General features: G+C 42.2%; 1 protein-coding gene across 1 annotated transcript in view; it reads right to left on the bottom strand.

Moving 5' to 3' along the window:
* ATRNL1 (attractin-like 1) overlaps positions 1–17,325 on the bottom strand; it is a 580,396-nt gene extending 563,071 nt beyond the window's left edge. The window contains exons 1-2 of the mRNA XM_009881641.1: positions 17,312–17,325; positions 13,493–13,649 (exon numbers count right to left, since the gene is read on the bottom strand). Of these exons, the coding sequence (XP_009879943.1) occupies positions 13,493–13,649; positions 17,312–17,325 (171 nt within the window). The remainder of the gene's footprint in view (positions 1–13,492; positions 13,650–17,311) is intronic.
* Between the last annotated feature and the right edge of the window lie 4,602 nt (positions 17,326–21,927).

Below are 21,927 nucleotides of genomic sequence, written 5' to 3'. Positions count from 1 at the left end.
TTGTAAGCACACGACAACCTGCATTTTGGGTTAACTCCACTGCCTTCTCAAACAGCTTCTGCAGTGTGTGCTGAAAGTGGGCGTCATACCCACGTGCTTTCTCAAATAAGGGATTTAAATTCTAAAAAAAAAAAGTGTATTCAAAAGTTAAAACCAAGTCCATTGAAGTGAGTGTTTCTCTCGATTGTTCAAACAGTTTAAAAGGTTAACATTGCACCTTGCGCCGAATTGCAGCGTGTTATTGTGTTAGCTACTGTAAATCTGGCCTTGTTGGCGTCAGGACACCATGGCAGAGCAGACAGCAGTTTTCAACTCTGCCCTTAAATGTTTTGTTAAGGGACTCCCAGTGTTTCCTTGATAAGGTTTTAGTATGTGACATAAAATAAATCTATTAGCGGTTCATTTTCACGAGTATATATCTCCGTCTTTCCATCTATGTGTGTAAAATAATGAGAAATTTGTCAGCTCCGTGGACACAAAGTTAACGTTACACTTAGATACATAAATCAGCATAAACTCACCTGATTCTATCAAAATAAATTGCCTACTCAATCTCAGACAATTTATTTAATATTTGAAGACCGAAAAAAAGAACCCTGTGCAGAAACAGCTCACAACTTTCCTGTACCTTCACTGAGATCAGTCGCTCTACTCAAAAAAAGCACTGTCAGTGACCCTCATTTCATAATTTAGGCATCGAAATCCACTGGCAAATGACAGAAGATCCGTGAATGTGTACTTTAGCTTTAAAACTATTTATAGAAACTATTGATTCAGTAGCTTATGCTGAAACAGAACACACCGAGGTTGGATTTCCTCTATATGTATCTTACCACAATAAAAATGTTCTAACAAACTAATCAAAGTGACAACAAATTATTTGGTTTAGTTCAATGTCTGAGCCTCCTGTGCTCTTATATTTCATAAATAAAAACAAAAGTAGATGGACAGACACTTCTGTATATCTAAGAGGATGTAGTTATAAACAAAAAAAATCTTGCTTTTAAGGCTACCACCGTAAATGTGGAGTGCTTCATTGCTTCAGATAAACAACAATTCTTGAGCTGCAGCAAAAAACACCCTACAAATAACCTTTGTTTCATTAAAAATATATATATATATATATATAAAAAAAACCTTACAGGCAGGAGAGAGCTTCATATGAGTTAAAAGCTTCAAGGCAGATAAATCAAGAAAGCAGCAGGGGGATGGGCAGGTTAAGGAGAAAGCAGTATGGGAAAGCGGACTGTCAGTCTGACAGCTGACCTCTTGCAGGAATATTTTTAATTATTTCAGTTGTCATTACCTTAAGGAAGTTTTCACTTTGATAGTATATATATTTTTAGAGATGGAAGTGCGAAGGAATGTGTCCCGAATCCTATTTTTTCTTCCATACAAAAGCAGCAGTCATTAAATAGACTGCTCATGGGCTACAAAAGAGATACATAAACCTGCCACGATGTGACCTTAGAAATTACTAACTATGGATGTCGTTAGTATAACTCTAAACGAAGCTTTTAGAATGGCAGCTTTGACCCTTTGTGACTTCAAATATTTTGGCTACGAAGTGTCCTTAGGGTGCTCCATATATAAATATCATTAATGTGCCAAGAAAAAGAACTAGTCATAACTAATCAAACAATTAAGATTAACCAAGCCTTAACATAAAAAAAAAAAAAGACTTAGCATGTCATATGTTCATTTCTCTATATTTAAAATTCCATTAGGGAAAATTCTTTTAAAGACTCAACATTAGCTTTATTTTTAAAGTGGTATTTAGGCTATGCAATAACATTCAGAGCGGCAAATGGTGAACTCTTAAGGTTGACATTACCAGAATAATGCACAGTATAAATAAATATTCTTCTCCGAAGAGTTCAGTATTTCAGTATGTCAGGGCTTTTTGCAAACAAGTGGGAGATTTAGCACCCGTATACTGTTTGAATATTATTTTCCACCTGAAAGCTGAAGAAATGAAAGAGTTAAGGTATTTCTTAGGCTCCTAAAATGAAGCTGGGGCAGAACTTAAAATAAACAGTAGATAAAATAGCTCTCCTGAGAAGAAGAAATGTGTGATTCATATGCTGAGCGCGGACCTTCCTGGGCAGGAGGATCCTTCTCTGCACACCTTATGCAAACTCAGCTCCTTTCTGCTGGGCTGAAGTGATGTTACAGCTCAGCTCTGGTAAAGAGAGCTCCTGAGGAGGGCTATCCCCAGAAAAAAAAATAAAGAAGAGAGTGTGGAAAGCAGAGGACAGCAAAACACGTGAAGCTGCCAGCATCACGGCTGGGGGTAGGGCAGGTGTAAGGAAGCAGCTTGGAAAGGAATCCTTGTCCTATGAGGGGAAAAAAAGCCCAGACAAGACATGGGATGACCTTAAATGCAACTTTAGTGGGATCAGCTGGTGTAGCTTTGCTCTACCTTCCCTAACAAATGCTGGGCAACACCATAAAAGCCGATCCTGTTGCCCTTAGTGGTGGAAGGGACTGTGTGGGGCAGAATCCAACCCAGCACAGATGAGGCACCCCCAGAAATATCCCAGGGACGGATGAGATGGGAGTGGAGACTGGTGCCGGCGTCAGACTGCTCAATAACAGGAGGTCGAAAGGATCCATTCCCGTGGCTGCCAGTCACCACCTGAGCTTTGTTCCCCTGAAGAAAAGCCAAAGCTACTTTGCACCTGCCAGAAGGATGGTCCTAGTTTGAGTACAGCGACAAGAGGTCTGAGAAGATACTCCCACCAGAAATCTGAGCACAGAAATTAACGAAATAGAGAGACGGTAAGAAATCACACGCATCCTACAGATAGTGTTATAGTCTTGTTTCTGCAGCCAGATCAACTAGCAGAAACCCACTGATTTCAACAAAATCTTGATTTTGCAAACACCCAAAATGAACAGAAATTTGTGCTGTAAAAATGTAAAAAAAAAAAAAAATTAATAAGCAAACTGACAATTTTTATTACTCAGAGGTTATAAAGTTACGTTCCGAGCGTACAAAATGACAATTGATCAAAAGCCCGGCCCCAGCTGGAGGATTCACGACTTCTGGAATACAAACAGTAAAATCTTTAATGAGACAAGTACCACAGATAAAACTGCTGCTTCAGAAATACCCTAAGCATCTGCAGTTACCCAATTAGTGATCTGGCAGGAATGTGAGCACATTTCCCCATTCACCTCTACAGAAGAAAAATAAATATTTAATGTATGTAAACTCAGTCACTGACTGATCATTAAACATTACCCTAAAGAAACAGGAATATCTTATAATAGACTCACCCACATTTTCTCAGCCTTTCTCCACATCTCTGTGAAGATTAAGGAACAAAAGTAGGATTTAAATTTAGAGTTCCAAGTTTTCATAAAATAGCATTGTGTGTTTGTTGTCTATGCCAGAGTGCTGCAAATACCTATGCCTAAAACATAGTTTAATAGTGAGAAAAAACCCCACACGTGATGCTGAACACCTCTACATCTCCTGCAGGGTTTTCTGGGGAAAAACGTTGTCCACTTCTCTCTCTAAAGTGCAATTCTTGGAGGAATAGGACTATTTCATTTTCATTGCCTTTACCCCACGCCTAAGCAAGGAGACACCGTGAGCAATGGTGGGTGAAGAAAGTGTGGAGTCAGGTCAGGCACTGCTGGGCAGCTCTGCCCGCTCCCAACCAGCAACCCACTGCGAGCGACTGGGTAGCCAACGCGGGCTCCATGACCTGCCCCCGTCCCACGAGCTGCCAGCGTGGCAGGCTGCGGTGGGTTCAGCTGAACGACTACCTGCTGTACACCTCATTAAATGTTCCCACAGCTTCTCAGAATTGCTGATCTGTGTGTCAGCTCTGCTGCTCAGGAAGGGAGCTGCTGTGTCATTAGTACTTCTATGCTACGGGAAAAAAAAAAAAAAAAAAAGAAAAAAAAGACAACAGTAAAACCCCTTCAGCACTTACATGACTCAAAATGCTGAAGTTTTCAGGACATCAGCTTCTCACATCAAGAATTAAAAAAAAATTTAAAAAAATATGGCTGGTGAAACAATAGGAAGCACAAAGAAATGGTATCAGGAGGTCACCACATGCTCCTGAAGTTGCTCCTACGGCTACAAGCTGCTTTCACCGTACCTCACCATCCGCCTTCGGAGCCTTCCTCCTGCCAGTGCCGCAGGACTAGACTTGCATGAGCACTCTCTGCCAGCCATTCCTGTCATACTAAAACCTAAAGAAACAAAATTTTGTGCAGGTGAAATTAAAATAGAGCTCGATATTTTATTGGCAATTTTGAATGGATATTATCTTCAAAGCTCACTAAGTTTTAAAAGAGAAGTCACTCTCCTGTATCAGGGCATCCGCGTTCAGCAAAATGCCATCGACTCCCACTCCTCCAGCAGCACCGTAAGCCGGAGCACCGTCCGCCCCTTCCCAGCAGCACCGCTGCTCTTCACATTGCAGCAGCCAGAACAACTGCCTTACATCCCCAAAGGAATTTGCTACTTAAGGCACTGTTTCATGCGCAACATCCAGAGCATGATGAGCTTTTGATTAATCATACGGTGATTAATTACACATACTCTTTACGGTTTGAATGCAGAATAGCAGTCAGCTCCTCACAGCAGCATATTCCCAAATTTTGAGGTTGGCCAATTGTCTGTCACTAGATGCATATGTAGCATATTCCTGTGTACATTCCTCATATGTTTTGACTGTGTTCTTAGAGCACTCAAACGAAAGCAGTAGAAGTTAGCCCATTAATGCATCAACATGCTGCAGCCAGCACCGTGCAAGAAGACATATTTTTAACTTGTATTAAAGTGTAACTGTACTTTCCACAAATGTCATTGACTCAAGAGGCTGACCCAACAACATTTGTTATCAGATAATAAATCCACGCGGCTTACCTGGCCAGACAATATATTTGTTGTCTTATATACACAAAAATCTATTCTAGTTAATAATGTGAAATAGACACCTTTCTCCTTAGTATAGCTCATATTTTAAAGCAGGGACGTGTATGAGTGAAGACAATAGTAAAACATCAGCAACTTGGACGTGGAATATGTGGGAAATATTATTTGTACCTCAAGTCGCACCATGGATGAGTTCCCACGAGGTCGGTAGGAACACAAGCAGAGGGCGACAGGCCGGTCCTTCCAGGGAGCAGCGGGCTGACAGCTCCAGGAAGGACAGATGTTGGTCCCTATATAAGCCTGGCTGTGTCAGGTCAGACCCAAGACTGTCAAGCCCAATAAATTACTCTTGACCATCCTCTGACAACAATGGAGAGCCAAGAAAGACAACCAGGATAGGGAAAATACGTAGTGATTAAAATATTACCCCAATCTGCAGTAGCGCGTGGCTCAGACCTCAGGCAGAGAAGGTATTACAGCATTCAGGTAAAGAGCCTGTTCAAGTGCAATTGGAACTCTCCCTTTTACAGCTTTCTGACATTGGCTTTAATCCTAAATTTTCTTTCTGATTAGCATGCATTTAAATATGCACAAATACATGTCTGTACTCTTACTTTGTTTGGGAGGTTCAGGGGTGGCAGAGTGGAGGGTATCTTCTCCCGTTAGTTTCTAGTAACAAGTTACAATCTTTGTGAATTACCTGTTAGAAACCACCTTGCTTTTCTTAGTATTGACAAACAAAACCCAAAGTGGAGGTTAACAAATATAATCCTGTAAATCTATTGTCTGTATGAAACTTTAACCGAGCCAATGCTTTTTACTTCATTCATGCCATTTCCCTGCGTTTGGATTGCAGAGCTAGAGACTCTGCATCGCCCTGAAGCTTTAGGAATTTTTATTTAACTTGTATGTAAAGCATCCCTGAGTCTCACACAGTGCCACTTTCCCAATCTATGCCTGTTCACTTGATGCCACTTCCCAAAGATCTGATATAGTATTTGAGCGGAGACATTGCCAGTGTAATTTTAGAAGTTTCCCTGGTAACCGCTGCTGACTTCTCTAACTCAAAATTTAAGACTACAGCTCTCTCTAACACCCTTACACGGCAAACTGCTTTGCATCAGTTGTGCTAAGGAACCTCACAAATGACAATTCAACTTCCTCTGCTTTTCAGAGAGTTAAGGCACATGCCCACAGACATTCCTTTCGCTTAAAGAATGCTCCCCCCACCTTCCCCAGTCTGCAAGTAGGGAAAAGGCACAGATAAAACTCTTGGAAAGTGATTCAAAGGAAAAGTGAGACTGGAAAGATGCAGATGCTGGAGAGAGAGCAGGTAAGAGGCACAAGGGAAGGGAAGAGCTAGAAGCAAGAGCAGTTAGAGGGCAACAGGAACCCATGAAAGAAGTAGTGAGCTGGCAAGGAAGAACTGAAAACAAATTAACAAAGAAATTTAAAAAACAAACAAACAAACAAGGAGAAAGGTCGAAATAGTATTCCTTTAATCTTTAATCGCTCCTTCACTACATTTTTTGGAGGGTGCTAATCCCCCTCTCCAAGTCTGGAAGGGAGGTACAGTGAAGCGGGTCACCAAGAGATGTCTTATTGGTCCCCTGTGTCCCTCGATGCTTTATCTCTGGGCAATCTTATGTCTGCAAAACCCACAAATTCGTCAGCCATTTCTGTTGATGACTCAGGTCTAAACTAGAGAGGCAAATCTGTCTCCCTTATTCAAGCGAAGTCACAGCCCAATAGCACATCACAGATACGTAGCAATCCCTTCTGACTGAACAGAGTTCAGCGTTTCCCACTCACAACCCCTTCCCACAAGTTCCTCTCCTCTTCCCAGTGCCCACCACCGCCTTCCTGGTGGGTATTTGTGGTTGTGAGGTGGTTGCCCTCCTTCCGTTTGTTCTTATAGACTGCCAGGCCACATGCAGATCTTGCAAATTATTTTGTAAGTAATACTTTGAAGAAACAGTGCTCCCGTGCCCATCCAAGCCCCGCAGTCCCTTTCTGTGACCTTACCGCTGTGAGCTTTTCCCACTCCTGTTCACCCTGAAGGCTTATCCCGCTCTCATACCCCTGGCTATTGCCCAGCAGTGGCACAGCCCTGGGAGCTCTTTGGGGCAGGGACTGCGTTTTTGGTCTCAGTGTATCCAGTATCTGGCACTTTGGGATCCCGGACCACATTGGGCACTCACTGATATAGTGGTGACAGGTAACAGTGAGACAGAGTGGAGAACGGATAGCTGGGGTGGGTGGGGGGAATCACTTTGAAGAGCAAATATTGCCTTGTCTTCAGTCTCCCATTTTCCCAGGTACATGGCTGCATATTGGAAGACACTTCTAAGAATATATTTTCCTCCTCAACACATATTATTACTTTTACTTTAACTCCTCAGGGGCTGGAGGGCTCTGTATCACCATACAGTGTTAAAAGGTGCCAGATGAGGTGTCAGAAAATTTCCTCGGTGCCAGGAAATTTCCTCGATGCCACCATCCAGTGCCACCCCACCGCTCTGGGCCCCACTTTTCCTCCCATCCTTCATCCGTCCAGTTCCAGCTTCTTTGACATAGAGCCTTTATCTCTGTCTGTGCAATGCCTGTCACAAGTGAAGCCCTGTTTTTCTTTTCAGAGCCAACGATAAGGAGAAAGAGAAAGCAGTAAATAATAACAGTAATACAGCGAAGGGCAGTATAATTTAAGAAAAGGCGGGAGAATCCCAGTCAGTTACCCTGCATCATGCAGGAAAAACTATGGAGTGTAGTGCTCATTAAGGTGAAAAGAAGAACAGGCAATCCAAAGAGATACAGGAAAGGGGAAATCCAGCTTTTGGGGCCCTTACTGCAGCAGCAACAACAACGAACAGCAGAGGCAAAACATAGTGCCGAGCAAAGACAGAAAAAAAGAAAAAAAAGAAGAAGAAAAAAAAAAAGAAAAAAAAAATATTGTGTATAGAAAGAGTAGAGCAGAGTGAAGGGCAGAAGCAGAGAGCTACAGACCACGGAAAGTGCTGTAAGGAGTAAGCGCTGCAGTAGGGACATGACACTGCCACAGCACAGCCCACGAGGAGATGTGCTCGGGGGGGGGGCAGAATTATCTGTAGAAAGGGTCAAAAATAGTTATTGCCGAAACAGGTTAACTATAATTCCTGAACGGGAACAGGTAACAGAAGGACTGTGATAGTTAATGTTCGGGAATTTCAAAAGGATTCAGAAGGTTTTTTTGTCCTTGGCCACTTGAAGCCCCTCACTGCCATTGCATGCCGGGTTATCGATGGTTTCAACTGTGATTCCCAACACGGAAGGAGCACAGAGACAATTCCGTTTTGCTGCTGTAGCTGAGCTCACACCCGCTCTTCTGACAGAGAAGCAGGCAATGTCTTCACAGACAAACATTCCCCCTCTAAAATTTCCGAGCCATGTAGCACAGCAGCAAGCTTTCAGCACTCTTTCAGAATCTTTTAACACATTTCTTTCTTAGACGACTAGAAGGGAAAATGTGCTTTCCCCTATTATTATTACATTACCCTGCCTTCTTTCCACCCGCTCCTTTATTTTCTAACTGCTTTAGCGTGTTTAAGAACAAGCAGTGCATAAGAGTGCAACTCGTGCTTTGTTTGACAGACATTCATAAATTTAGACTTGAATTGCGCTGCTGGTGTCGTGCTGCGCAGCTGCCGGCAGGAAACTAGGCCATGTATAGGAGTTACTGACAGAAAAGAAGAGATTTTTCTGTAACGGTACTGTCAGGTACAATTGACCGGTCGGCATCGCCACTTTCTGAGTGTCTATGAAGAGGCACAAAACCCCTCAGCCTAGCGGCATTCCAGCATTACATAAAATGAAACCCAAACAATTTATCTCATCGAGAAAATCTCATCTCATCACCCCAACTTTACGCGATATGACTGCCATGGCTTCGAAATCAGAATCACGCTCACGGGCAGACAAACAGCCCAAGTTTTACATTCTGTGATTCAGACACTATTGGACTTCTCTCTCTTTCCTCCTGCGCTGGCCAAAACCCACGTGTGGCCCTGCGACAGCCGCCAGCCCTGGGCACCCGGCCCAGGTAAGGACCTGAACTGAGAGAGATCTAAGCTAGGCTGACCTTTGAACTCTGCTTGCAGGGGTCATCTGTAGGGCGTAAATTTAATCTTCCGAACAGAAGACACCGTCCTGCAAGCTGGCAGTGACCCTAGGGGGAACTTTGGCTTTTCCCCTAGGATAACCCATGAACTTGTTACTGGCCTTAAATCTCTGCCTGTGGTAGGGAGAAGATCCTGAGGGAGTCCAGGTCAGACCCCTCCAGAAACCACCCATGAGGGTGTTAGAGATCAAAGCACAAGTTTCCAGCCATGGAGTTTCTGCTCGGTGCTCTGCTGGGTGAAAGCTGCAGCTGCTGATGGGACAGCTCTGAAGTTTACCCTTCATCACCTGCACATCTCCAGAGTTCTTCAACCTTTTCTTACTACCGAGCCTGATACTCCAGGGCATCACAGCTCCTATGGGTCATAAGTGTCATCTTCCAGATTGTGCAACGCAGGTGAGGGCAGGGATGTGGCCCAGCAGCCAGGCTGACGGGGTAGTGAGGGCTGGGTCACGGAGCTCTTCCCCATTCCTCTTCAGAGCTGGGAACTGCTCAGTGTCTTCCCATCCTAGGAGCCCGACACCCCAGGAACTCCAAGCTTTGAGCTTCTCCTGCCTTTCACTTCTGCTAAGGTAGCCCATGCTGCAATGGTGTCACTGCAGAGCTGGTATGTGCAGGTACAAGAGACCTTTCTTTCAAATAACACAGTCCCACACTATTCTTCCTCACTGCTCAGCAAAATTCCCTACCTGCTCATCACAAGCCGATTGTAAACTTTCCCTTAGACTACCGACAACCAGAGCAGCGTAAAGGGGCCGTTTCTCAGTGCCTATTAGGCACGGTAACAATTGAGCGCCGTGCCGGAACACATTCCAGAGCCAAGACTGCAGGCGCCGGGTTCGCGGCCGGCTGGAGACTCTCCCCCAGTTCCTGCAGAGCTGAGGGCACTTCACCCCAGCTGCTCCCCGCAGCAGTCACCTGCCACCCCAGCACGGCACGTCCCACCGCCCCAGCGAGGGAGCTAAGGCACCGCGCCAGCACAACCCGCCATCCAGCCCACCTTCCAGTTCACCCAGCAAACACCCCAAAAAGCTCAGCCTAAAGCTTTGCTGGCCCAAGAGCTGCTCCTTCTTAGGTCCACCAGCAGATCCACCACGGTGAGTCCACAAGCAAAAAAAAAAAATCCATTTATGTTATGGTGTAGCTAGAAACCCCAAATGAAGCTGGGGCTTTATTGTGCATGTCGGGAAGGTAATTTTGCCGTAAATCACTTCAGACGGGAGAGGCGGGTAAAGGGCGGGCAGAGCCACAGAAGGGTAAGGTGGGGTCAGGACAGGCAGCAGCCGGCGGTAGCGCTGGGACCCTGCACGCCTCATCGGCCAGACACCTCCGAACTCATTTTTTTCCCAGGGAAAATCTGTTGTCTTACCATATTATAAAAGAACATCCTTTACGTCTGAACTCCCTTATTAGGGCAGAGAAAAATGAATTGCTTATGGAATGACTTGCTCGTTAGCAAGTTCCTTCTTTAAAGAAAATAATAAAAGGCAGAATTTAAATTTTATCTGCATTTTTGACTACAGAAACATTAAAGGATATTTAGCTGAAACATTTAAAGAATGCCAGAAATTCCATTTTAGCTTTATCTTTACCAAAACCAGGACAGAGGTCAGTGCTCACTGCATCAGAGGACAACTTGTTAAAAGTGCAGAATCCTTCTCAGAAACGGAGCTTCAGAAAGCGCTGTGCTTTGAAATAATATCCTCAATTACATTTTAAAGTTGCAAGTTAAACGGGATTGCAGATAACAGGTACTTCCAGCCAGCAAAGCCTAAGGATAGGCTGATTTAAAATAACTCCGAACAGTAACCTGCAGAGATCAGACTGCTGCGAGAAAGATATTCCTGGAGGCACTGGGCTTTCGTTTTGAACTACTTCTGAACTAACAACTAATGGGATAGCTTTCTTGCATTCCTCCTTTATAACTAGATACAAGCAAATAGGAGACAATGACAAAGGACATTCAACTTTGATATCTTTTTTATTATTATTATTTTTTTAAAAAAGGGGTTTAGTGAATGCCTTTGGGGTTCCACGTTCCCCGGGGCAGATTTCTGCTCTACATCACATCAATAGAAATCTGTAGTAATTCAGTGGAGTCAATGGAAAATGTCTGGGCACTACACGTACAATTTTGAGCTGAACTGGTTAAAAATGATCTAACTGCAAGAAGAGACAAGCAGATATTTTACAATTAGCTAATGGACGAGGGGAGCACAGCAGCATGTGTGCTCTGAAAAGGGTGGCGTTCTGAGCAAATTTGGCTTTATCACATACGATCTGGAGGCTTTAATATACACTGAACTCTAAACTACTCCTAAAAATATTTTGAAAATAGTTTTATACAAAAAAGCACATTTCCTGCCCTAAGATACCAGTCTATATTTCCAATAACCGTACGTATATGACTCCTGAATTATCCTGCAAGTTGCACTCCAGTTTGGTGACAGGAGCCACAGTGCCGAAAACATCTAATCTCGGCCCAAGTAAGCGAACTGTTGAGCTCAGTTGCTGTTAAGAGTTCACATCCATAAACACGATGTTTATTTCCTCTCCTCATATTATGCCTGGCTTTCTATGTAAACTGGGAAACGTACGGAGAGGTAAAAATTATCATCTGCCGTGACATGTACATAGTCTGGGAAGGAGCACTGATGTTTCACGTTAATGCTGTCTCACATTCACACGCCAGACCCCATTCTGAGTGAACTAAATGCCTCGATAGTTGCCGTAAAGCCCTGCTTGACACCCTTGTGACCACAAGTCAACAGTCTTGACTCTACCGTTTGCTTCTAAAATTAAAGCATAATAATAACATCTCCATTTCCAGGGCTCGCCCTTTGTGATATGTACCAGGGAAGATGAAGAACTTCCAGATGTGCAAGAAGACGGGCAGATGAGCATTAAGTAACAGTCAAAAGTGCCTTTACGTGGTGCACGCTTACAACACTGACGGTTCTCCAATTAACCACCATAGTTTTGACCTCTGTGAATGCGCATTTTCTTTTCATTCTGCCTTCAGCCTGCAATACACTGCACAGACCAATGCAAGCTTGATCAACCAAAGCCAGGTAAAGTATAATAAAACAGATTTTTCAAGCAAAAACTAAATTTTTCCTTCTCTTCACCCATTTTTGTTTCTGCGTACCCCTATGCCTAGGACACCTTGTGCTCTTCGGTAAGATGCATCTTTCCCACCGAGTTAATTTTGATCGCCTGCATTCAGCCAGCTGCGTGGCAGCTTTCGAGCTCTGATACATCAGGCTGTAACCTCGACAGACCAGCCAACACACCGACCAACTCAGCGTGACAGAAACACCGAATTCCAATTAAGTATTTGTGACTTCACAGGACCCAGCTAGGAACAACCCCTTCACTGGCAGCCAGGCCCACAGAGCAATAGTTCGTTGAACCAAATGACCAGAATATTCAACAGCATGGCCAAGAATCCTCCTCTCTAAATAGGCATTAACCCACGCTTTGGGGAAGTTCCCTGCTAACCCTGGGAGATCACTCACAGATTTATTTCTTAAAACAAAAATTTCAAAATACAAGTATTTCCCCCCCCCCCTTTCAAATAATTCTTTGATACTCACTTTTTTTTTAAGGCTTTTCATACTAAACAAAATAATAATAATTAAAAAAAAAGCAGCTGTGTTTGGTTGAAGCTTACTATTCAGCTCGTCAGGTCAGGTGCTCATGCTGTCGTCAGTACAGATCGCACATTTTAGAGGCAAGAACTGAGTCTCTCTCTACATACATTGTGACGCACACAGCAATGGAGTTAAATTATAATCATTACCGCGAAGCAATCCCCCATAATGAGGAAATATTCTGGGAAATCACAGAATCACAGAATCTTCAGAGTTGGAAGGGACCTCTAGAGATCATCTAGTCCAACTCCCCTGCTAAAGCAGGATTGCCCAGAGCACATTCCTCAGGACTGCATCCAGGCGGGTCTTGAAAATCTCCAGAGAAGGAGACTCGACCCCCTCCCTGGGCAGCCTGTGCCAGTGCTCTGTCACCCGAACCGTAAAGAAGTTGCCCCTCGTCCTGTCACTGGGAACCACTGAAAAGAGTCTGGCCTCATTGTCCTTCAAACCACCCTTTAGACACTTGTATAGCAAATGAAACAAGCTGACACATCAAAAAGTTTCTTATTCCTTGACGTCAATGAGTTCAGGTAAATGTAAACCTGAATGTAGCCTAAAATTTCATTCATGGTGGACACACATCCGCTATTTTATCAGTTTTGTGGAACACAAAGTGTTTTCTTCCCTTGACAACAGCTCCTCACTGGTCTCTCTGCATCAAATATATCCCCAGAAAGAAAGATGAAGCATGTTGCTTGGCTGATATATAATTAAAAAGTCACTGGGCTGACCTTACTTCAAAATGAACACTGAAAAAAATTTTCCTCCCTGAAGGATTAAACATACCAACACGGAGTCTGCAAATTTCTCTTTCTTCGCAGCCACCCCCTTCCGTAAAATGCCCACGCCGTCCTGAGCAATTACTCTGCCCCCCATATAAAGGAGGCACAGGGGACCCACAGGGTACTCACTCCTCTTGGAGCCGAGATCCTCGGAAAGTGCACTGGAAAAGGTAACATGTAAATTTGAATTTCAACTATCTACTGCATTTTATTTAAGGATTTATAAATACATAGAAGTTTGCCAGAAAATAAACAAATGTTGTATCCACTGAGCTTCCCAAAACCTGCAACTGGATTTGACTTGATACCAATAAAACCACTTTTCTGAGAGCGCTGTAACATTGTTAAGAAAGAACAAAGCTAAGTGCTATAAAAACACCTCAGAAAGCCCAAGCACACTTTTTTCCAGCCTGGTGTTACACCACTCTTTTCAGACACTACCCATTTTTCTCGATTTACCAAGAATTCCCAGTTGTTTCTGCCACTCAACAGTTACTTGCTCCTGGCCAATTTTTGGGCCCGCAGTCAGCAATGTCCCTAGACTGGGACTTTGCTTCATAGCCAGTTATGAAACCATTGGATTGTTGCAGTGAGAGATAAATGATTCTTAGGTACCAAGGAGCAGAAGGGCTTGGGGAAGGCTGTCCAATTCTAAAGAAAAAACAAGCATACATATGCTCCAGAAGTGATGAGAGGAAGGTTGTCCTTTACGCACACAGGGCGATTGGAAAGACACACCAGGAGAGATTCGGCCATGGAGTGCCCTCTCCCCCTGCCAGGTTTATCTTACACAGCAGACAGTCTCTGCCTGTAACAAAAGAGATGCTGCCAGGCATTCCCTCTTAGTTTTTTTCCACACTAAATGAGCTAAGAAAACCAAAAGGGAGTGTCGAGGAGCTCTCCCAACCACATCTGGTGTGTACATCAGTCACCGAAAACTGGAAATTTCAAGAGCTGATTGAAAAGCCTGAAAAAAAGCCGTGCAATGCAAAAGAGAAACAGAATCAGTGAGCTCCTTTAGCAAAGGAGAGGTGGAAAGTTTACTCAACTATTTTGACACACAAAAAAATGGTGGGAGCTTTACTCCTGTAAAGTAAAAGTAAAGCTTTTACTCCTGTAAAGCTGGATGCTCTTCTGAAAGGTGCTCTTCCTTGGAAAAGCTGTCTGGAGGGTGTGTTGAGGATCAGATTGCAGATGCGTGGGAAAGCCTATCCTGCTGAACTTTTCTTTCTCTTTGCAGCCATAAGACACGCTCTGCCTCTAGATAAATTTCATCTCCTCAAATCCTAATCGTATACTACCTTCTCTGTGGCACGATAGCTTATTTCTGGGCTGTTTCTATACAATTCTGAAGGACCAGCTTGGATTCGTTAATGCAGGGGGGCAGAGTGGGGATGAGTACTCTGTATTTCCACTGACAGAAAGGAATGGCTGAACACCAACTCAGATTGTAGGACTACGCTCTTTCCAGTAATAAACACCTACAATACAGCAGAGGAGAACAGATAAAACTGGTGCAGGGAAATGGTATACAATTCAATAAAAGTTCCACGTTCCTAGCTCTAGAAACAGATCACCACCACACTCAACAAATAGGTTTATCCATTCTGCACAGTCTTTAATAGCACCCTCTAGAGAAATGCATTTCCTAGATAAAAACGTTTTTAAAAAATAACACTAATTCTCTTCTGACAACGTTTGTGTTTGTTTTTAAGTAGAAAATAGAACTGTTACATATTCATTAGACATGGAACAACTGTAAGTGTTGTGCCGTTGTGCCACACCATTAATATTTATTTTACTCTTTTTTTTTTCTCCTGTAAAAAGAAATACAGTTTTTCAATCCATCGGTTTGCATTACTAAAATAAAGAGAAAACAACAACAAAAAACATGATAGGTGAAAATTAAATACATAAGGCCTTGATTCAATGAGTAATAATTTACAGAATTTAGTAAAACAGGGCAGGAGTCCTCTCACTGAGTTCACGAGAAATATCACATGCTGTAAGTCAGCTGTGTACCCGTACCCCTCACTGACATTTTCCACCGCCTCTTGCTCAGAGGGAGGAGTACTACAACACTGCTATTCCCTGTTGCCCACTCTATCTTTGCTAGAGTTTAGCTGAGCAACACAAGAAGACAGTCTTCTCCTAACCCACTCTAGTTTTCTTGCACAAAATTTGCACCATCGACACTTTCCATACCAGTCTACGAATGGGATGGATGAGGTGGACACCCACTTCTTTCTGCCAGTGCTGCTGGGGGTGGGTACTCTGCACGGTACTCGGAAATCATCACTAGTAAATACAGAAGTCAAAGCCAGTAATCTCTCTGTGTATGAGCAGCAGTTGGGTGAAATTAATCACCTGGACAAGAAATCAACAGAGTCTGCCAGTGCCCTTCGTCAAATTAGAGTGTAAAGTAAGTAGAAACTGTATACAAAGCAGCGCAGCAAAGCAGCAGCTAGGTTTAATGCAGCCTGGATGACATCTTACTGAAAGAGCAATCTGCATAGCAAAGATTACAGAGAATTAATCTTGTTTTCTAAATACATTTATTCTTTGTACACAGTGTTCCACTTACACTGGGAATGCGTACTGTGTACCTGCAGAACTTGAAACAGTTTTGTTGACCCCTAGGAAAGCCAGCTGCAGGAAATGATTTAATGATATGAACGTTCCACCCACAAAAGAGTAAGTTATGTTAAGGATTTACGGCAATTCAATATAAGCAAAACAAAACACTGCCGTTTGAAGGGCAGCAGAGAAGACTATCTTTTCAACTGCTGAAATGAAAATACATGCCTTTTTTCACATCAGCATACAGTAACAACCTCTCCTGCTTTTCCACATAAAAGCTTCTTAAGCTTTGAAATGATGTATTTAAGCTAATTGTTTTATTTGCTGAAAGAAACAGAAAAGGTAGTAAAAATTGTGTCCTTTCTCTTTAGCTTTTCTCCATTAGAATACTTAATGTATTTTCTTACATGATTACCTAAAATGAGTTCATCTATTTCAAAAACGTAACAACTGAAATACGCATTTACCTCTTGCTATTCCTTTTCTACCCCCCTCCTTTTAAGCTGTAAAATTATGTTCTGAAGCCACTAAAAGTACCGTGACATCTGTGAAACGATGTATTTTGTTTTTAATGCATGCACTCAGCTGCAGATTTGACTTTGAAGTACTTAATTCTGAAATATCTAAAATAATCCTATGTCCCAGAGAAATGGGACTAAAGCATTCAGAACTACATTTTTCTTATGAAAGGGTCAGGAGAAGAAACGGACCAGACACACCTCATCCTTTTCAGTTCCACTTCGTTACCAGCTTTCCTGTCCCCCCAGAAACTAGACAGCATTTTTGCTCCACGCTATCCCAAGGCACACATGTACCTGCAAAGGAATTCGAAAGTAAGGATGAGAGAGTTTTAGGATGAAGTGTCTCAAACAATAGATAAGTTAATGGGATGCAAAGCGGACAGGCCAGGCACAGAGCTGTGACCTAAGATGAATACATGAAGGCTGCTTTGTGTTTATACTACAAATTCCATTGCCTCATTTCTCATCCTACTCATTCTCAGTTCCTGTTAACTTCTGGCCAAGCCACACAAGCCCTTTTACATCCCAGGGTTTGAGTGCAGGATTGTTTCAGCATCCACAACACACACAGCAACGTGACATGGAAAAGCTGAGGAGAGGCTGTCGCTTTGATTTAACCCCACTTCCTTGAGCTAGAGGTGAGGAGGGAAGAGGATTAAAGTCCAAGACATTCACATTCGTACCAAAAACATCAGGCTTTTCTCAGGGAGCCATGCTAATACCTTCTCTGAGCCATGGCAGCGTCTCCAACTTCCCCCAAAACAGAATTGGAAAACAATACGCTTTTTTTTCTTGCAATATATTCCATTTTTTGTCCTGAGCACTGAAACTATTCACTCCCAATCACCAACTTGTTGCTTTACCTGTTTAAGACCTGTACTACCTTAGCAGTCGATCTGAGAGACAATAAGAAAAGACGTGCCATCTCATCACCCAGAGGGGAGACTTAAGCATCCAGATGATAAACCTGCTTGTTTGACATGCTCTTAAGTATTGGTCATTTACTTAATCAGGTCTCACACAGAAGCAAATTAAACCCATGGCTATTAGAAACAATGACTGCTTTTTAATAGGGACAGTAATTTTGCCCAGGCTGGCGGAATCCATTCACTGTCTCTACGACTTCCCTCTGGTTGTATATTGTAGTCACGCTCTCACATACACACACGTGCACTCTCGCTTTGTCTCTCTAAGGCCTTTTCAATAAAATGAATACTGTTGCCAACTGATTCCTTGACTCTGCCAAGCAAACAGAATGACCCAAGCCATTAAAGTCTCACAGCCATTCATGCCCAGAATAGCAACTTCACCATCTATTACACTAAAAAATAAAATCCTAAAGGTATCCCAAAAATTGTAGAGTTATTCAAAGTTTTACTTTATTTTCTTCTAATAAACATATAAATCAAAACCAGAATTGCACGGTAAGGTGCTAAATGCTTAGTTATTGATGAAGGCACTCCTAGAATATTTTGCTAATGGCTCAGACTTGATTAATACAAAAAAAAAAAAAAACCCCAACCTATTGATTTTGCTTAAAAAAACATTTAAAAAGCGCTCAACACGCTGGCAGCAGAAATATATCATGAAGTGCACAGAACAACTACCATTTGAAAAAGGAAGAAAGAGAGCCAGCCAGGCAGAGACATTAGAAGGAGAGAAATTACGAAGCCCTCGTCAATCTCATTGGAGCAGCACCAGCACTGGAGGCAGACTCGGGGCCAGCCTACGGTAGCACACTGCTACGGACTAAAGATCGCAAGGCCAAATTCAAGAAAGACAATATTCAGCTCAAAAAGCAGCACACGCTCTTCTACCGGGACTTTCACCATGAACAATGCCCGTTAAAATGAGATAAATCTTTCAGTCTGTGTCACGGATATATTTTAAATGGTAAATCACAGAGACATGCATATTTTCTGGCCAAAGTAGCATAAAATTCCTATTAACTCCCGTTTGTCTCAGCTGGGCACTCAGTACAAAGCCTTCTACTGGTCTCAGAAATTTTGTGTACACGCTTTTCCTCTCACTCTAAATAGCCATTAATGTTGAGATATCATGACTGTCAGTAATCAAGATCCAGGATTACGAGATATTTTGTTCTGGAAAAAAACTACTTTTTCCTGTGGATATAGCACAGTTCTGAAGTCTGCTATCTCAGGGACATGCATGTTAATAAGAATAAAGAAGTTAAAATGAGTATTTCCTTAGGTTCCCATGGGAACACAACACTTACTTCCAGATCTGGATAGTTTCAAGATACGGGGTTAAACACTTATTAAAACATATCTAAAAAAGGTATTCCTAAATTTTTCAGTGGCTTCCTGGTTACTATTCACAGGGACTAATGGCTCAAGGGGCAGAGACCCATTAAGGCACAGGAGGACCAAGGAAAGAGCACGCAGGTGAGGCCGAGCACCTGGGAAAGGCACTGGGAAGCAGCCAGAGGAGTCTGAACATTTGAAAAGATAGCTCAACTCTTTAGGGCTGGAATGGGGCTGACACTCAGCAGTGGTCATAAAACAGGCTGCTGTTGCGTAATTTGTTCATGACTTTACGCACTCTTTACACTATGTCTTCTAAGAACGGGTATCTGCTGTCTGCCATAGTTTTGTGCGCTATCCGGCCATCTACAGCTACAGACAGCCATGATTGCTGCCCAGCTTGTAACTGAAATAGCTTCTGTAGTTCAATACGAGTTACGTGAGAAGTTCATCATTAATTTGAGACAAAGAAGTTCTGCCTTTATTTCTGAAGGGGACAGAACCTAGCGTTAGGGAAGATGTGAGGAATCCCAGGACAATGAAGTCGCGTTAGAGCTGGTAACAGTCTGTCTACTTCCTGCAGAGGAATAAAAGCATTGTGGGAAGCTGCATTCATAAACTGGAAGAAAGATACCTACAGTTTTTAGAAACACTATCTACACACCTTATGCAGATTCCTGAACGTGTAGAAGTGCACTCCTCCTCTCCCTACGCTTTCCATATGCATTAGGACTCGCTGTCTAAACCAGAGCTCGCTGATGTCAATAGGAGGCTTTCTTCCAAATGCCATTCCATTTCTCTTGAGTGACTAGACTACGGAAAAAATCCTGTCTTCTCAGGATCACAGATCTGTTAGCAATAATTACAACAGACCAGTTGCAAGCTAACCTAAAAGCTGGTGAAAATACAGTTCTCCATTCGAAATTAAAAATATCAGGGGGTCGTACATGGAATAGCAAGAGAGCCATGGTGAGCATTAAACAAACAGATGAGATAAAAAATGTGCTAGACACTTATAACACTGTATACAAACGTACCCTATTAATAGCAAGATTTCTCAGTTGCACTAGTTTTTAAAGAAACAAATGCCTCTAGATGAAGCAAGCAGACTAATAGAATTGTATCTACAGGGCTATTTTTTTTTAAAAAGCAGAAAGATAAATAAAATGAGAACTTAATCTAGAAGACCACTGGGATAACATCAATTAGGTTCTTGGAAAAATAGAGATTTAGACAATAAGAGAAGCTGTGTTTCAATCAAAGTCTTTGATCATTCAAGATAAGTATACTGGAAAATGACATTTTCTGCTTTATTTGATTTCTTTAGGAAATAATCTCTTTCTTCTCTGTTCCTATCCAAATTACCAAAATCCAACCTGAAAAGAAACAACTAAAATCTCCCACTGTTCTCTTACTGAACACAACTCTTTTCTCCCATCTCTGAAATCAAAATTTCTTACAATGGCTACTGCATCCATATTGTACATTACATATGCTGCTGCTACAGTACTTTAACATTTCAATTTGCTTGCAATATTTTCAATATCTCCCTTAAGGTCTTTATAAGGCTATACAATAGAAGAAAACTGTTTACTGAACAATAAAACATTAACTCTATCCTCTCTCTAAACAAAAGCTTCATTAATCTTGCATAGACTTCAGTCTCTTATTTTATAGAAAACAAAAAACCCTATAGATGTCTGGAAAGGTATCCTGCAATGAGAAGCTTCAGGATATTTATTTCATTTCTTAGGTTGAAAGTAAGGTTGGAACTTGCTCATTTCACTTAACATCACCACACAGAGAAATTGCTTTTTGTAAGGTGCAGACAAAGACATAAAATGCAGCATGTGGAGATTCAAGTCAAGTTGGGAATAAAACACAACTTCTTTTAAGCAACAGAGGTAATTAGCTACCAAGATAACATACCATGGAAACTAGCAAGTCCATTAACACAGAGTATTAAATCAAATTTTCATGTCTCTCTGTAAACGTTACACCCTAATATAAGCCCAAACTCTTGGCTTTACAGCATTCAGTCACTCAAATAAGAGTCAAGTCCCTGTACTCCAGAACCAAAACCCAAAGGTGTAGGAGTTGTAGAAAGCCACAGCAGGTCACTTGGTCAGCAGCAGCATAAAACTGTAACAGCAGCCAGTCCATTCCTCTCTGGTGACACTTCAGTGACAATTTCAAAAGCAGGGCTTTCTCTCAGATGTGACTCATATTTAAACTACTCTTGATGTTCCTCATTATGACGAGAGGAAAATAGAGTCACTACTAACTTGTATGGGGACACACAGGAAGTCCTTGTCCATTACACAAATGGAAACAAACTAGGGTGCTTTTTAGTATTCTCAAACCACTGTCTTTTAGCCACTTAGACAATCCCAAGGGAAGCAGCGGTGAGAAATAATCGGTGCAATCAAATTCTGCTGTCTACATGAACTGCGGAACAGGCCCTCGCTGCCCCAGTGAATTAAACTGGCTCCAGCGAGGATCCACGATGATGGATCCATCTGTTGCCCATACAATTGCTAGTGAGGACCAACTCAGACAAAGCCCAGAAGCACATCAGCCTTCTACCCAATCCATGGGAGACAGGTCAAGCAATACACACATGGCAAAAGTAAATTCCATGAAGGGCGTAACAGTCAAGCATACTTTAAATTATGGGTGGTCACCAACTGGGACAATGCATCAGAACACAATATGTACACCTGTAATGACAACTGCACTCTTCAGAGCATTTGTTATCCAACAGTTATCTTCAGGGATTGTTTATACTTAAAACTATTAACTTAAACTGATATTTCAGACTTAATGTAAAGCATTAGCATCTACATTTAATGCATTCTGGATAACATTTGACTGAAAGAACAATCTGCATAGGAAAAACTACAGTAAAATGGACATATCCTAAAATGGATTTCAAGAAAGCAAATTGCCACACAACATTCTTGTATCCTTCAAGCTATGACGGTCTTGTCACCATGGTATTTCAGAGTTTGATTACCAGCTATAAAGAAAAAAAAGATTATTTTTCTTTGGAGTACATTTATCAAGCCTTATGT

Source organism: Charadrius vociferus, unplaced genomic scaffold (genome assembly GCF_000708025.1).
Source record: "Charadrius vociferus isolate BGI_N301 unplaced genomic scaffold, ASM70802v2 scaffold282, whole genome shotgun sequence".
Taxonomy (NCBI): Eukaryota; Metazoa; Chordata; class Aves; order Charadriiformes; family Charadriidae; genus Charadrius; species Charadrius vociferus.
The sequence above is the reverse complement of the archived record's forward strand: the minus strand, read 5'-3'. Positions and strand labels throughout refer to the sequence as shown.